Here is an 18,373-nt window from a genome sequence, read left to right as displayed (position 1 = left end):
ACGTCTGTAAGCTCATAGCATAAACTTCCTCTCCTCTGCAGACCAGTTTCTGCTCCCGCCATGTTAAATGTAATAAACTTTCATTATGATGTGACGCACGCATGCAGAACGTACTTAAACTTTACTTTACTTACAGGATTACCTCCTTTCGTTCAATAGAAATTGTATTCTGAATGGCTTCAATCTGTGTTTACATGGACGTATTCTATTCTGATTGAGCTGTTAGTCAGATTATTAGCAGATTGTCAGGCTGCATATAAAAATGGCTAATGCTTTCGATAATATAAAAGCAAATCTGGTTGCAGGTCAATTTTGAAAGTCATTTTAGTACACTAGTCCTTTGCAGCTTTACAGAAGTTGCAAAAGGCCTTTTTTAAAGTGATAGTCAGATCTCGAGGCAGAAAAAAGCACTGACAACAGATACTTACTTTCTCTATTATTTAAATAGAACTTCTTTTTCACAAAAACGAAGATGTTATGTAAATATGATTCTTAGGTTGTTTATCAGGCCTAGAAGGTATAAAGACCACCAGCATTAGACTGTGGAGCAGTGGAACTGCATTCCCTGGCATGATGCAGCACAGTTGAATACCTTTGTGATGAGAGTGATTTGATCCAGAACTAATTATCAAGCATCATTACCTGACCTCGCTAACGTTCTCTTGACTTCTATCAGATCCTCACAGCAACGTTCCAACATCTCTTCTGAGAAGGCTTTAGTATAGAAGAGGCTGTTTTTGCGGCCTTATTTTGATTATAAATCATTACATTACAAAATGACTTATGTAGCTATTAGCTTGTAAATTTCACTTGAGGTTGTTTCATGCATTTGCTAATTAACAATGAAGACAAACATGAATAACATTAAAAAATTCACTGTTTTAATTATTGCTAATACAAAAGGTAAAAGAATAAAACCCCACTATCTTTTGACTGTCAAAATTTAAAACCAAGGACATGCAAAGAAGCAGCAATAAAATAAAACTAATTCAGTTTTCCTTTAAGGAAATTCCTTCAAGAAGCGCTCTGATGGAGCACATGGGAAAGTAGCGAACGTTTGTGGCAAACTTGTTCTGTTTGAACAGTTAAATTTGGATGATTTGGAACCAGTTAATTTCAGCGGTAACCCTTCATCCAGCTGCCCTATATGTTCGTGTAGAGCTACCTTCTTAATCTGTTAGCAAATGGTGCTAAACGTGCACGGAGAACATAAACCTGTTTTTAAACGCTCTCCTGCGTTCGAATTTGAACTCACCAGTGGCCTCGAAGTAAAGGCAACGATGCAGTGTTTAAAAATGTAAAGGTTATCTGGAAAGTGAACAGGCTTGCTGTGAATAACAGTTACTTGCTTCTCTGTTTCAGCTCTATTAATGATACCAGAGAACGTGTACTTCGAAACAGATGTTACAGCTCAGCTCAGAACAAGAAATTTGGCAGAATTCAATATTGGCATTAGCTAACTAGTTAGGTCGCTAGCACAACTATCGCCGCGTCCCAAACCACACACTGCTGTATTTGACATTGTACGCTGGTGAGTGCACTTCTAATGATAAACATGCTGTTTTTACTATTTAATGAGCTAGTAACGTTTTGTTGTTTGGGACGCAACGTATCTTACCGAGAGTCTTTTTCATTCGGTAGACCAAGCATGGAGGATGTGTTTCCATAGTCAGCTAAGGTCGGCTTACTAATAGCACAAATGACATTTTTATTTCTGAGTTTAACTCCACACATGGGTTTTTTTTTAGGCTGCCATTGCGCTGTTGTTAACTCTTGAGTAAGTGGTAATGTCAAAGCATTCCGAGTGAGCACAAGAAAGATTGCGTAATGTCACCAACTAATCATCTACTAAATTAGTTGCCAACTAATTTGCTTGTCGATTTTAGTCCACAAAGTCGAATAATTGTCGCACCCCTAATTAATACCCTTGATTCAGAAGAAAAAACGAATGAGCAGGTGTCTACAAACTTTTGGACATGTAGTGTCAAGAACTTGCATGCTATATCTATTCTTCTGTGGCAGAGAAAAGACTATTAACTACATGTTGATGCCTAAAGGGGAAAAAGGGGCTTTATTTGGTTTCGTTCACCTTCCTCAGAACGTCCACGATGCCTTTCTCTCTGTTCAGCGCTGCTGAAATTCTTAAAGTTGGCTTTCCTAGAAAGCTGAGTTAACTCTCTTAGTTTGCCAGAGGTCAGCCTGCAGGCCTGCAGTGCAGTAGGCCCTCAGTTTTGCTTGCTTATATGTGCAAGTGTGTCTTTTCTGTACACCCTGCTGAATTATGGGCCATGATGCTTGTATTTATTTTTGCTCCTCGTCGCCGCTTCTTTCTCCATCGCTGGTCTGCGGCCGGTCACAAGTCGTGTATTTGGTCACTATAAATACCCCGCTGCTTCCCCTGCGAGGGGCCAATGAGAGCAGGGAGCTCCGAGACCCGGGGCTCTGGCCTGGAACAGCACAGTGGATGCTGGGTGTGGACAGAAAGGGGGGTGCTGTCCGAGACTCGGCGTGGAGCTTGGCGGTCAGGCTTGTTTTTGCCCTCTGCCTTCCTTGCCTGGTGTATAATGAATGGCTTCCACAATGTGGCTGCAACCCAGAAAAGAGTATATTTTTTTTCCTTCAATCTGCTTCAAACTCACTAACTGGGATGCCATTCTTAAGGGGCTCCACTAGCTAAATGGGAAATCGTAAACATATGTGAATGATATCGGCCGGCACTGTGGCAGACTCAATAGGGGGCATCTGAGACTCTGACAGGGGGTGGTGATAATTAGCGAAACCAACTTTGGAACTCCCCGAGTGAAGCTGTGCAGTCTGGTGCTGAAAGATGAAGTTAAACACAGTAATGCTACTGACCTTAGTGGTACAGCATTGTCACACAGGTCTAAATCAAATGCATGGCTGTAGCAAAACAAAAATACATAGCTCAACAATACAATTCTTAAAATAAAAATTCCATGCCAAGTTAATCAACCTGCAAAAAGATCAGTAGGATATAAATGTTAAAAACAGACCATCACAGCAATAGGCAACAGTCTTGACTACTTTAGAACAGCGCTAGTGTAGTTATGCAGCAATTCCCATCAGCCGTCTGAGAAATATATCCTTCAATTAAGTGTGTCCACTCACCCATACATTTTAACCAATTGACAACAAGGGGGTAGCTTCTTATAGATACATTAATCCTTAAAAGAGTCAAAATGTAAAAACCTTTGATAGAGCGAATCTAGCTGTTCGTATTTGTATAAGAAAGCAAAAAATTACCAATACTGAGGGGGTGAGCAGTCCTGTTGAAGAGAGCTTTGCCTCCTTTACCACACTATTTTAGGATACTTCTAGATAATTTTAATGCTAATTATTTCTAACCTCATTCAGCTTTTGTTTAAGTTGTTTGTAATATGCTGATTACAGCACTGAACTATTGTGTAGCTCAGAAACAAATCTTTAGAAGTAATTGTTAATCAATTACTAGCAGGATTGCACTAAGCCAAACAGAATTTTTCAGACGTTATTTTATACACTCATTGTTTGGTTTTTGCCAACACAGGAGCAGGAAACAGTTTGAGGAAAATAGTGGAAATGTTTACGTATGATTGTGTGTGAAAGCACAAATACACAGTAATGCAGCTTTGCTGCTTGAATGTGCTTCATTCTTGTTGGACCGAATACTGCTTTAAAAGCCAGACTTTCGGTCACTTTGCTAAGCTATCATTGGATGTGTCTTCAGACCACATGCAGGATGCAGATTGTGGTAATAAAGAGTTCTGGCTCTGAGTTTAATTGCTGTTTTGCTGGAGAGTTTTGCCGCCTTTACCACACTATTTTTCATTACTTCTATATAATATTATGCAAATTGTTCCTAACCTCATTTGGCTTTTGTTTGAATAGCTTGTAGTATGTTTTTCTCTCTTCACTAGCCTGACCCAAAATACGAGATTGGACTTGGCTATTCAGACACATGTCCAGTCAGATAATTATGTCCTACCTATATCATTAAGGTAGTAAATGCATGTGCTGTTCAGACAGTGAAAAGTGTCCAGTATCATTCCATAACATCTGACACCCACACGATTGTTTTGGTTGCAATTTTAGACATATAGTGCTGAGATTCAGGAAATATAGTCTAAAACATGCTCCAAGTATACTCACTAATAGTTGTATCATGCTCTGATTTGTTTTTACTTTGTTTTTCACTTTGTTTTTTGAGACTTACTAGCCTAAACAGTAATTAGACTGCAGGTGGTGGGTGTGAGCACAGATATACTCATTTGTGTGAAATTTGTTTGTCGTGCACATTGTACTTTAACTGTATGAGTAACTGTTGAGCTTTTTAACTTAGAAATACAGTAAAAATATGTTTCTGATTCTGTTTGAAGTAATTAGCATGATTACTATAAGAAAATATCACAATAAGGTAATTGATCCTCTGGATGTAAGAAGTGTATTATATTGATATCAGTGCATTTATATGGTTTGAAAACTGTAAATATAGATGTGTGTTGTGTTTAATATGTATGTTATGTGATGTGTGGTTGATCTTATATGTCTGGTGGGGCTTTACACTGATTAGGGGGTTTGGCATATCATATCTTTCTAAAAAAAATCTTTTTCTTCATTGCACCAGCATTTTACACCATCACTGGATTAGATTTTACCCTTTTCCCATGGAGCTGATATTTTCATTGGTGGTAAACACATTGCAATTTTTATAATAGCCAAAATGTTATTTTGAATTGCATCTCTTCCTCTCCTCCTCTCTCCCCCTCCCTCCATCTCTCCCTCTCCATCTCTTAGGTGCTCTTCCTGCTGCGTTCTTACCTCACAGACACTCATCGCCCCCAGACACCAAAAGGAGACCAAGACAGTGACATCATAGGAGCCCTCAGGCCAAGACTGTGGCTGGGCACAAGGTAAACACAAAGACTGCCAGCACTAAGCCGAGTCGTAAAGGAATATTTCACACTTCAGCACTGTAGAGGAATGTACACACAAACATATGTAATTTAAAATGAGTGGTTTGTTTGTTTGGTTGAAAAGCTTAATTTAAATCTTCTGATGTCCATTTACAGTACCACTCTGTTCACCCTAAGACTGGCATGATGAAGTGGTGAAATTGTTTCTCACCTTGCTCTTGATGCATGATTTTAGCGTTTGTATGTATTTGCCAGTAAACATACATGCTGATTATAGCACTGAACTAGAAGAGTAGTTCACAAATAAAACTTTAGAAGTAGTTAAGCTGTTGTTGGATGTGTCTTCAGACCACATGAAGGGTGCAGATTGAGGTAATGTAGAGTTCTGGCTCTGAGTCTAATTGCTGAGATGTTAATCTATTCCTTTAAGCTGTACTTCAGTGTAGAAAAAGCCTTCTGTTTTCCACTCCATGCTCCAGCTCACATTTCAAAGGCTGACCTGCTGTGTGCTCCCTGCCCTGAGAGCAGACCTGCTCAGATCTTACAGAACGCTGGGTGGAGTGACACCGTGACCTACTGCTCTCTCACTCCCACTGCCCACCTACGGCTGCTGATAAGAGAGAGCGAGAGAGAGGGAAAGAGAGACATTAACAGTGGATTGAAAGAAGGAGCCAATTGAATGATATTGCACCTAGGGCTGTGCAATGTATGGTTTAATCTTTATTGCAGTGTCTGCCTTTGCAATACTGAAATTGCAAAAGGCTACAGTATGCAAATGAACTCTCTATCAAGTCACACCGTTTTGTGTTTTTAGCATTTTGATTAGCGTCAGATGTTGTAATGTCCGATGTGCACATGAGTGTTCTTTCAGCATTCTGATGATTGAAAGCAATCACATGATCTACTTTTGGCCAGCATAATGCAGGTCACTCTTAAATCAAGTAATTTATTTGGCAGTGTCTTTTTAGTGTACATGCTTTTTTTTTTTTGGCATTTTCCAGTTTTTGGCATAATATGAAAAGGCCAATTGCCCTTTTATGTGGTGAAATTTCTTGATGAGCGGACCAACCGAAACAGTCCAGAATTACTTGAAAAAACATATTTATCCATTTACTTCCATAAAAAATTAAGAACATTTTTCCTTGTCCTGTAATGCCACCTTTTTTGGAGAAACAAGGTTTTTTTGACAGCAATGATAATCTGTAGTATTTTGTTATATTGTGCAGCCATACTAATAGATTTGGGTAGTATGGACTGCAGATAGCGACATTGCGTAATCAGGATACAAAAGAAATTGTTTTTTGGTATAGTTACAAAGAAAAGGCAACAATCCGATTACATATGTTATGAAAAACAGTGATTTTGATTACTATCTGTATTGCATTAAACCAAATAGTTTTTCAGATGGCATCAGTGCGACATTGTTTTATGTACTCGTGCGATTTTTGCCAATACCACAGGTGGCAAAATCTCTGTTGTTTCTGTTGTTGCCATAGCAACAGCTAAGCTGATTGCATCTCAGCAATTTGTAAGAAACATCAAAAGGTTTAGTTTGTTCTCTGCTTCGTCATGTGTGGATCTGCATTTCTGCTGCTCAAACTGGACTACAGGCATCCAGGTGGTCTGCTCCTGTACAAAAAGTGCTCTGCTCCTGTACAAGCAGGTGATGGTTTTGTCACTTGAAGAAATTTTGACATTTCTTTTTTTTAATACTCTGAACATGAAAAAAAAAACTGTCACTGTCACTGTGTGCGTAGTTTGGGCAGACAGTTATGTTTTTTTAGACTGCAGTTTTTCTGTTTGCCTTGTGTTAAGCATAAGAACACTAGTTTTAACTTGTCTTTGCTTAACATTATGATTTTAAAAAGACAAGTAATCAGTATCTGACATTTCATTTTTGTACTAACCCTGCATACTACCTACAACTCAGTCCTTTGTCTTTTCACTTGCCGTTTTCCTGGTCTCTAACTCCCTCCCTCTAAAGGGATAGACATTGCTTTATAGAGAAGAGAGAGGCACAGTATTGATGGAGAAAAGATGTCAGCCTGTGTGCCGGTTCTTGATTAAGATGACGAGGTGAATTCCTGCTCAGCGGTCCATGCTGCGGCTCCTGTGTTTGATCGCTCAGCCCTCCAGACCTTCCCAGGTGTCTGCTAATCCCTCCTCTCTTCTGAAACGCGGCCTTCTGCAGTCATTAGAGCAGGATATCTTAGCTTAATCGCTACCGCTAGCCGTGGGTGGCCCATGCTCAGTACTTCCGTAACCTCTGCGTAGTTCCCGCTAAGTTTCACCGGATTTCACCACACTGGGCATTGTATTTTATTTTTCTAGTGTGGTTAAAAGTTGACCAAATGTATGTGGCTGGTGGAGTCCAAGTTCATTACTATGCTTTGCCTTGTGTTTTAGCCTGCTGACTTTTGATCATGATGGAAGTGAACAGAGCCAAGATTAACTCTGCAGTTTGGCCTAATACACTCTCTGAGTGTAAACAAACTGAAAGCCAGGACGGTACCTTCAGGAATATTCTGACTTGCATGCTTTGATTAGTCTCTGGCCAGTGAAGCAGATGAAAACATCTTTAAATATGCTGAAGCAATAGTTGACGAGAAAAGTCAAATCACTCTTTTCTCCCTTATCCCAGAAGTAGTTGGTCAGCCAAAACAGGTTTGTTTTCTGAAGTTTGTTTCTCTAACAGAGTTAATGTAGCAAAGAAGTAACGAAAGCCTATATAATTGGCAAACTGCTTGCTCCTACCATCACACATCACCTCAAATATATAGTCAAATAATTTCAAATGAACATATTCATATGATTTCTAACATATTACAGTGGGGAAAAAAAATGGACAACAGTCCATCATACATACATTTGAAAAGTCTGGATTAGTATTTTTTGTAATTTAACATACAATAACTAGACATTAAAAGGTCATTTTAGATGTTATGTTTAATATTTGAGTGTTTTGTAATCATTCCACCAAATTGCTTCAAAGGTAAACACTTTTCAGACTTGCATTGGCATGGATTTAGACTAAAATGTTTTTACTATGAGTGACCCCAAACCTTAATTATGTTTTTTTTTTTTTTTAAATAAGATTGAACATTCCTCTTTGTCACTACCAAAATAATGATAACACTATATTATAGCTCAAACATTACCAAATGTTTCAGTAGTGATTGTTTTGACTAATTTTGAGCATATCCCAAAAATGCTAGCCAATACATGGCTAGCAAACAAAGCTTTGAATAGATGTACACACAGAAAATCATAATATTGCTCATAAAACCACGATGTGTTTACTTGCTGAACATATGTGTTTCGTTAGTGACATTTCTTAATGTTGCACGCTGATTTTCAGACTTTGGGACACGTGCTTCAAAGCCATGGGATCTAACTACTCATCATCAGCGTGTCCCAATTCAGGGCTGCATCCTCCGAAGGACACGGTCTATGAAGGCATGTCCTTCGGAGGCTGCTTGGACCTCTGAAGGCTGAAATGAAATTAGACGGTCTGTTCTATGGTGGATTTCCTGTTTGCGTCATAGCACTGCTGTTCCCATTGGCCAAATATGAAGGAGCCTTCAAAATAGGACAGCCTGGTTGCATTCAGCCTTCAAATGCAGCCGCCGAAGGATGCAGCATCTGAATTGGGACACAGTTCATGTGGCCTGAGGGACAGGGATGCAGTCTCACTTCCTGCTCAAAAATGCAGGGGTGAGGCTAAAATAAGGCTCCGTCTACAGTCTTAAAAGTCTGTATTTTGGTACTGACATGAGAACCTGGGACAGTGATTTTGAATAAAGCCTTTTTAATTAGATATTAAGAAGCTTGTATGCTTATTAGCCTCATAGCTTCAGTGGAAAACTAAAGTAGCAAACTTGATACACCAAACATGTCCTTGCTGAACTACCTCTTTAGCTTGGGAGTGCAGGCTCCTTTGGATCCACTTTTACCTCAGTGTGCATGAACTGTGTGAATGTCTTGGCTGGATTGGACGGCTTGTCTCTGATCTAGATTTGGAAATGAAGAGGCTACGGTGGTTTTCTGTGTTAGGAGTGGGCACTGTGATGTTCCAGAGCTCAATGCACTCCATATGAGGTTTCAGCGCTCTGGATTCATGCCTCGAGTGTTCAGGCCAGGGAAGTTTGACAAGCCGGCAGGTAGAACTGAGTGAAACCGCACAATGTGAGAAAGAAAGGGCAGGTCAGATGCGTGGTGGGGGGTGGTGGTTGGGGGGGGGGGTTGGGGGGGGGGGGGGGGGGGGTTGGGGCGGGGGTACATGTGTTAGAGAGAAAGAGAGTATGGGTGTGTGTGTTAGAGTATGTTATTAATATCTGAGTGATGAAACCCTGACGTCAGCCTCGAACACTGCAGTCCTTGTTCTCACACATGCCTATGGGCGCTCTATGCTGTGGTCACACACACACACAAAGATGTACTCTGTCGTACACACAGTCGGCACTTCTGTGCACACAAACACACCCACAGTGGCACCCACCCACACACACACTCGTTTTGCGCCTGGTCTGAAGGCAGACGTTCCAGAATTCTCTTTGTTCAGTCAGACGACACATGTGATGCTCCTGTTTTTAGCTCCTCCAGCTCTGCTTCCTCTGACAGCATGAAGAATTACTGTAATTAATCAGTAGGATTTCTAGGGATAAACCGAAAAAAGAAAAACTGATTTTAACTTTAAAGAAATGTTTTGTTTGAATGTACGCAGTCCACCCCTACTCCCCCACCCCCAAAATAGTCTTCCTTAGTTTTACACTGCAGCTGTGAGTAGCTAACAATTATACAACAGTTAGTTCCAGCTACGCAAGCTGATTGGTTGAGAAGCTTTCTAACCGTGCTGTTATTTCACCATAACATCACAGGTTTTTCATAAACACCGTATGACTCAGCTGAGAGGCCGCTAAGCAAAGCAATGACTTTCATAGGAAAGTTTTTTACTTCTTACTTGGTGCACAAACAGAAACTGATACTTTGAAGATCATATTTGACCAACAGCTGATTTGGTCAGACTCTGAAGATGAGACTACACTAAATTCATGTCAGTTGGTCTGTGTAAGGAGCTGGAGAACGAACTGCCAGCTGTGCAGTGAGTGAACGAAGCTCGTTTCTCTGACATAGCAACAGGATGCTTTTTAAGGAACTATAATTTGGCGAAAGGAATTGTTAACATTAAAATGTTCACATTAAAATTTATTTATTTATTACTTTATTTATGTAACTGTTGTACAAAAACAATAGAACACTCGAGGTCGTATGTTATCGCATTCGGCTCGTGCCCACGACCAAATCACTGCTGTAATGTTATTTTGCGAAAACGCGCTCTCTCTTATGTTCTGTTGCTTAAGTAACATGTTTATTTACACTGCTTATTTACATGTACAGTGAAAAAGCTCCACAGATTTCAGCTTTATTTTAAATGAGTGCAGCTGCCGCATTGCATTTAGCTAGTCATGCAAGACTAGACTGGCCTTCATCATGAATGCCAACCAACACATAAAACTTGAGCATTGAGAACGACAACAATGGACAGTTTAACATAATGACCAAAATATCTAATTAAAAAAAAAACTAGTGACAGTAAAGATATGAAGAGAGGAATTTCAGTTGTGTTAAGTTTGTGGTTTTAGCAGGAGGACAAAACCATACTGAGCTGTTAATTTACTTGCTAAGGAGTTGAGGTTACTATTGAGATTGCGTGAGCTGCTTCTAAGTCTGTATTTTATTCTCATTGCAGGCGTCTGTGCTACCTTGTAACAAATAAAAAAACAGTTCCTTTATTTCCATAACAAAAACGACATGTACACGCCCACCAGCAGCAAACAGAGGGGTCTGGCAGAGTGCAGCAAGAAAAATTGCTGTAGATGTGTACCATAAATCACACACTGATTTCAGCCTACATCAGGTAGTCTCAAATAGACTTACTTCTGTGGTTACTTATGTTGTGTGGCTTACTCTAATCCAGCGGGTCCTAGAGATTTGTCAGCTGAACTCCTTCAGCCTGAATTTGCCTTGAGTTTTTCGGTAGGCTAACAGTAAATTAAGCAGCTTTAGTTTCCATGCAAACCTATTAGTCATTTTTTGTTTGTTTGTTTCTTTGTTTTTTCTAAAAAATCTGGCTTCATGCTTTGATTAGAAAGCTGTTTCTGCTGTATCACACACTTAATGTTTTCTTGTGAAGAATGGTCATAAGAATGGAAGTCTATCACATGAACCATGCAGCTATTAATTACTGGATCATTATTGATTGGAAATATTAACGTTGATCACTGTGTATGCAAAAGTTTAAGAACCCTGATCAAATTACATTAATTTTTTTTTTAAAAGAAAAGAAAGTTAACATATCCTCTACAAGCAAAAAACTAAGTATGTCATTTCTCTGCTTATTGTAATGCATTTTCTATTTGTTGAGTTTAATATATTGTAAAAATTCAGACATAATATAAAAAATGTGACTTCATTTTTTCACAGGATATATCTTTTGGTTTACTTTTTCCAAGAGAATTTTTTTCCCAGTAATTGGGCACTAAAATGTGCAGAAGTTTGTTCCCTATAGGGGGCGGGTTAATCAGCAAAATGTTGGCGATAAAGAGGAAAATTGTGTAAATTAACTCTTTTTTCCCTCCTCTGTGTTTAATTGGTTTAATTATAAGAAGACCAAAATGTGGTGATTTTAACTCCCTCTCTCTCTCCCAGACGGAACCCCTGTTTGGTGACTAGAGGGACAATGGTGGACCTGCTGGCTGATATGTGTACCTTTCTCTGTGCTCCTGCTGAAGGTATGTATATGATGTCTGTTTCAGTCCAGCGCACACCGAGAATCAGCTGACCCATCATTGTCTCTCATCCAGTTCGAGCTGTGCACTGTATTGTGCAATTGAGGCATTTCATCATGCTTTGAAATGTTCCCAATCAGCTCTCTTCCAGTAAGCAGTGTGAATGAATGATCTTTATAGGATACTTTGTCACTTTTCTTGGAGGATAGAGTCTGTGGATAGAGGGAGAGAGGGGGGGTCTTTTTAAAAAGAAAAAAAAGAAAAAAGGAATGCAAAACTGGCAGTTACCTGACACAAACCACCATTGTGGTTAAAATAACAACAGATAAGAATGCGATGTCATTGATTTGAAGCACTGCTCTTTAGTTTTGTCACAAGCAAAAATTTCTAAATGTGAGTGAGCTACAGGCCAGTTTCATGAGGGGTTTCACTTCTAAAAATCTAACCTTTAACATGAGAATAATATATTATGGCACACAGCACCTGCATAGAATTCTGGATAGTTCCACCCACAGTGCTACAATATGTATTTGAGTTTCTTTGAGTTTAGTAAATGTGACCGTTATGAAATGACGATCAAATTGGCCAGTAAAGCACAATTTAACAGAATTACACTATAAGTGTATAAAATTAAATAAAGTTACCAGTAAGTATAAGATGAAATTGGCTGACAAAATTGCTTGTCTGAATTTTTAGCCTCCCAAAATCTGTATTAGTCCAAATTATGTCATATTAGCCAAGCTCTAGTAAGGAAATGGTTTTACCCTTTCAGTTTTAAACAGTGAAACAAAGGTTTATTCATCTCTCCCTTTTTCTGCTCTCTACTGTATCTGAAACAGCTTTTTCCTTTTTATTGTACAAGCAAACCTTTTTATAGGCAGTTTCTGCATGTGTTCCTCAGGCAACCAAGTAGTGGTTGGTTAGTGTAGTGGTTAACACCTCTGCCCTCTATGCTGTAGACTGGGGGTTCAATCCCCCATCTGGGTAAGCACCCTACACTATACCAAGAAGAGTCCTTGGGCAAGATTCCTAACACCACCTTCGCCTACTTGTGTAAAATGATCAAATTGTAAGTCGCTCTGGATAAGAGCGTCAGCCAAATGACATAAATGTAAATGTGAATGCAACACTGCGTTTCATCCATGTGGCCTTTCAAACGCACTTATGCAATTTTTACGAAGATTCTGACATTCAATGATGTTTTCTTATTTAGGATTTGTTCTTATACCAAACAGAATCTGACAGACTTTTTTATAGGACTTTTCATAGAACCATTGTAAGAAAACCCTTAGAAGATATTGGTGAATGAGGTCCATAGTTACATTGTGATATTGAGATGCAAAAGTGTGACTGTATGGACCTCCCAACACCAGCATGTGTTTTGTACAACAACATGAATACAGAAATCAATCTGGAATTTTGTCCGAGATATTTTGTAAATATTGAATTATAAACCCAGTATTGGAAATCAAACTGTGGGCCGAATGCTTTACTACAGCCGTAGTTAAAATGAATAACAACTGTATAAAATGTGTAAAAGACCTGAACAAAATTGTTGTGAAAAGCAAGCAGAAAAAGGAAAACAAATTAGTTCAGACCTTCTGCAAAAGCTGTTTGTAGTCTTTTTGCAGGTGAAAAAAAACATTTATTAGACTTTGGCTGTTACATGTTGAGAGATCAAGAATCTTAGAATTGTTTACATGAAGGAATCTTGCTCTTTTTATGGGGAACAAACAGCTTTTGTCAGACAGACACACACACACAATTAGATCACAGGCATATTGCAGTGTTTTAGTTTTCTTTTGTTTTTTTCTTTCATTAACTATTGCAATATTTGAAAAGCAAGTTATAAGTTTAAATTTCTGGATAGACTTCTCAAATGGAGTCAGTTACAGTTCTGGTCCATTTAGAGGAGCATTAAGGCAAGTGTTCAGTGATTTGGTAAAGATGATGTAACACATTTTAATGGTTACACAAGGGCTGTATGATTATTGCTATGTATTTCTACATATTGAAATTGCGGGATGCCTTGGAATGTGTTAAAGCACACAAACATTTGATGACGTGATTAGAGATAGGACTGCAATATTTTGACTGTAACCGTTTCTTGGAATGCATGGATGCCTTGATTTATCAAACTTCCCACAGAAACACTCAAGTACACTGCCTATAACAAAAAAAAAACTCTGCTTGTTGATTGATTTTGCAAAAATGGCAATATCGCAATAATTAACCATTTGTTGCGCAGCCAGGAGATAATTTACTGAGCAGAATGCAGTAAGCAAAAGGGTTTTGAAGCTTCAAAAAGTGGTGTGCTTTTTTCACACGTGTTGCACACTCTCCACAGCCACCTGTGTTTTGGATTTCACAGTTTGGGTAATGATGGCAGAGCGTGATGTAAAAACCATGTGTGCATGTTTCAGTACTGTGACTATAGACACACCACTGCTTCCCTTAAACATAAACTTCAGCTAAACAATGAGCAGCGAAATCCTGGTCTTGGGTTAAACAGCATGTGTGTTCTAAGTACTCTAAGACTCTGTCTACACCTGGCATTAATATACGTCTGATTATACAGGGACAGCATATGAATGGGGTCCAAGTCGTCTCCGAGATGTGATCTGAATACTCAAAAGGATTCACATTACGTTTGTTGTGTGAAGCGTTCTTATACATTCTGCAGCAGAGATGAAAGCAGCTGTGTAGCTTCTTTGTTTATCGCTACCTGTGGTTTTTAAGTTGCTTTAGTAATCTGTGCTGCGTAGACACTTGTAGAAGTCATTAATTCATACAATTACACGAACAAGACATCCAGAACATTTTGCCTAATGGCAAATACAGTGTGCAGCAAATGGTGCCTTCAAGTCTTTACGGAAATGTTGTATTTACAAGATGTGTGGATATGACCGTCACCACATTTTACTAATGGTAAACTCAGATTTTTAGATAAGCTCGGAGTTTCCGAGTTGTGAGCATGTCAACAAAAAAGCATTATAATAAAATTATAGTAATATTATAAAAATGATATTTCTTAATGTAGCACATTTCATGCCGATTGCAGCTCAAAGTGCTTTACAGACAGGTGATAAAACTTAACAGTAATAGAAAAAATTATGAATATTAGTTTAAAATCATATAAGAAAATGACACAGATCAAATTAAAAAGATAAACGCCATAGAGATGTAGGATTTTAATTAAATGCTAAGGTACAGATACATTTTTAAATGTTTCTTAAAATTCCTGTATAATAAAAGGTGGAATTGAGTTCTACAGTTTAGAAGCTTAACTGAAAGAATCTCTCCATGTTTTCTGTATTTTAATGGAAGGTGTTTACAGAAGGTCAGTATCTGCAGATCTGAGATCACATCCTGGAACAAACAGACAGACACTATTTAATGAAAGCAGGTGCTAGGTCATTTAGAGTCTTAATAACTAGTAGCAGAATCTCTCCTGAAAGATGCAATCAGCCAGTGCAGTTCTTTTAAATTAAGGGTGATGAGAGCTCTTTTTTGTTTTTGTTAAGATCTGTGCTCCTGTATTTTGTATGTGTTGTAGATGATGGATTGTTTTCTAAGGGAGCTCAGTAAGAAAGGCTTAACAGTGATCAACTCTGCTGTAACAAATGCATAAACAGGTTTCTCTACATCCCCTTGAGATAGATAAAAGGTGGAACTTTATCAGTATTTCTCAAATGATAAAAAGCTACTTTCGTGACAGCATTTACATGCAGGATAAAGCAGAACCACCCAGGTTTAATACTTCAGGTTTAATACTTCAGGTTTGATATATGGAGCTAAAGAACAAAGGCCCCAAAACTGAACCTTGAGGGACTCCACAAGAATTTTTTTTGATGAATGATCTTCCGGTGAAAGCATTATCTGTCTATTAACTAAATATGATTTAAATCATTCTAAAACTGTGCCTGAGAGGCTGACCCAGTATGGATTAGAATCTTGTGAGCAGTGGTATCAAAAGCTGCACTGAGATCCAATAAGGCAAGAATGCAGGAATGTTGTGCATCAGCATTGCATCAGGTCATTGACAACACAAACCAATGCTATCTCAGCATTGATTGAATTGATTGAAACTTCTCATATAACTTGTTTGATATTCTATATTCATTAAAAGGTGTGAAAACTTTATCTAAGACTTTATATAGGAACATCCTGAGTCTACAGTTCTTCAGTACAGAACAATTCATGTTGCCCTTTTTTTTTTTTTTTTTTTTTTTAAGCAGAGGCTTCACCCGGGCAGTTTTAAAAGCATAAGCATCTGGACAAGCACCTGTTGACAGAGAGCAATTTACAATAGTTAAAACATCACTTGGAACATAATCAAAAACATTCTTAAGGAGAGAAGTAGGAACAGGGTCATACACGTGTGGATGAACTAGTTAGTTTGCAACAGCTGTAAGCTCCTGATAATTGATAACAGAGAAGGATGTCATTATTGATGTAAGTGGATTGTCCAGGGGGTTATAGGAGCTTGCTTCAGCTGGCTGAGCTGTGCTCTGACTTTTATTAAGGCTATTATGAATTAGAGCCTTAATAAAAGTATAGCAATTTTAGAAGATAAATCACCATGAGACACACTAGCAGAAAAGTTAGGGTTAATTAGTCAGTCTATGATGGAAAAATGGGCTTTATTATTATCTGTGTTCATTAATTACACTGGAGATGGATGACTGACTGGATTTTTTCATAGCTTTATTATAGATTGAGATCTGCTCTTTGAGAGAATCGTAATGTACCTGCAGCTTAGTTTTCCTCCATGAGCACTTTGATTTATGTCATTTTCTTCTAAGTTGGCGTGTTTCCGAATTCATCCTTGGATTTTTATGAGTATGTGAGTTTTTCTTCCATTTGACTGGAGTGAAAATGTCAAGCATTTCCTGTAATCTAGGATTTAGATCAGAGACCAGATCATTACATATCAGTGTAACACTTTTTAAAGTCACTCTCAGGCACTTTCTTCCTTATATAAATTAATTTGAAAGAAAGTATATGGTATGAAAACATCAGCAATGAGGGACGCTTTGTGTTTAAACCGTTATTAATTATCAGATCCAGGATGTGGCCTAGCTTGTGGGTCGAGCTGCCCACATGCTGCTTCAAATCAAATGCCTCTAGACGTTTAATGATTTCTATTGCATTACTGTCTGATGATTATTAATATGCAAGTTCCCCCGAGAGAATAAATTTTATTATGGTTTGTGGATACAACTGATATTAATTCTGGAATTTCTGCCAAAAATAACTATTTTACTTGGGAGGTCTGTATATTACAATTAGTGACATACAAGTTATCACAAAATCAAGGTTGATTGCAACATGGTCAAAAGACATACACTGTAAAGTAAAAAATGTAAAAAAAAACAGTCAAATGACTGGCAGCAGCGGCTGCCAAACAAAAAACGTAAAATTAAATTAAAATATCCTAAGTAAATTCTGTAGAAATTACATTTATTGGCATCAGCAATAACATTCAAGTGACAAAGTTTCACATTCATTTTACCCACTCAAATATGGGCCAAATTTGTGCCCCCACCAAATAAAGCGCTTTACAAGTAGGTAAGTCATAATGGACCAGAAGTCACAACTTGAACAACCTGTCAATTATTCAAGCAGACAAAATATTAAACTATGTCATTCTAATGATGTAAGACAAGGAATGCCAATTTTACCAACTATCGTCTTATTCAATAGATTGTTTGCATAAAAATTAGTGTCAAGAAAATGTTTAGCTTTATTGGAAAACAGAACTGTAGTTTAGCTATTTACCGCCATTAGCTCAAATCCAAAACAAAGTGCTGTCAGCTCTAAAAGACACAGGAAAATTAGGTAATATAAATATGGTGGCTGCTGTCCTATCTCAGCCATGTTGAGGGGTTTGATATCTTAAAACTAACATCACACCCTAAGCATAGTTAAGAATTTATAGTGCAAAACCAACTCAGTTAAAATGCCATTTCAAATGTCAGCATGAAGACGACTACAATTTCAAAAAACATGAACATAAAGACTCAATGCACTTTATTTGGTGAACATTTAACCTGAGCCATAATGCTGGACCATCCAAAGGAACTTACTTTCCAATATATGTGAAAACGTTTGTTTAGCTTGTGTCCGTCCAAATTCATCAAGACATTCTAGACAACCTCAAGAGTCCAATACCATTATGAATGCACTTCTAAAATTGTTGACCTCTATTACAAAGGCAACATCCCACAGCATCATCTTCATTGCTGTCTCTTCAAATTGTGTAAATCCCCACTGTTCACTCACATGTCCTTCTCTGACCAATGACAGACCTGAGCATAAATACAAACACAGTCACTGACAGGTCAGAGAAGTGGACAAGCAGAAGTCTGCATTTTCAAGTCTTGTGAAAAACACAACTTTAGCTTAGCTATTCAAAATCATCAGCTTAAATTCAATCAAAATCAGACGTTAACTCGTTCATTTTGTATCAATAATGTTAGGAATATTAAAGTGCTAATTTACTGATGCAATTGCCAACAATGGCCCTGAAGTGATCCATCTTTAGATAAGATTTAGATTTTGAATCAACTGCAGGTACAGTGCATATTGCTGATGTTGAAGTAGCATCTCAAATTCCAATGGGACTCTGATAAGGTGAAATAAAACCATAAAATGATCATTTTTAAAGCA

At 38.1% G+C, this 18,373-nt stretch overlaps 1 protein-coding gene across 2 annotated transcripts in view; it reads left to right on the top strand.

Annotated features, from left to right (window-relative positions):
- thada (THADA armadillo repeat containing) overlaps positions 1–18,373 on the top strand; it is a 130,097-nt gene that overhangs the window by 79,644 nt on the left and 32,080 nt on the right. For both annotated transcript variants that reach the window (XM_017690616.1, XM_017690614.1), the window contains 2 exons: positions 4,795–4,910; positions 11,622–11,704. In XM_017690616.1, coding sequence (XP_017546105.1) covers positions 4,795–4,910; positions 11,622–11,704 — 199 coding nt within the window. The remainder of the gene's footprint in view (positions 1–4,794; positions 4,911–11,621; positions 11,705–18,373) is intronic.

Source organism: Pygocentrus nattereri, chromosome 5 (assembly GCF_015220715.1).
Source record: "Pygocentrus nattereri isolate fPygNat1 chromosome 5, fPygNat1.pri, whole genome shotgun sequence".
Classification (NCBI taxonomy): Eukaryota; Metazoa; Chordata; class Actinopteri; order Characiformes; family Serrasalmidae; genus Pygocentrus; species Pygocentrus nattereri.
This window is presented reverse-complemented; position numbering and strand designations above follow the sequence as displayed.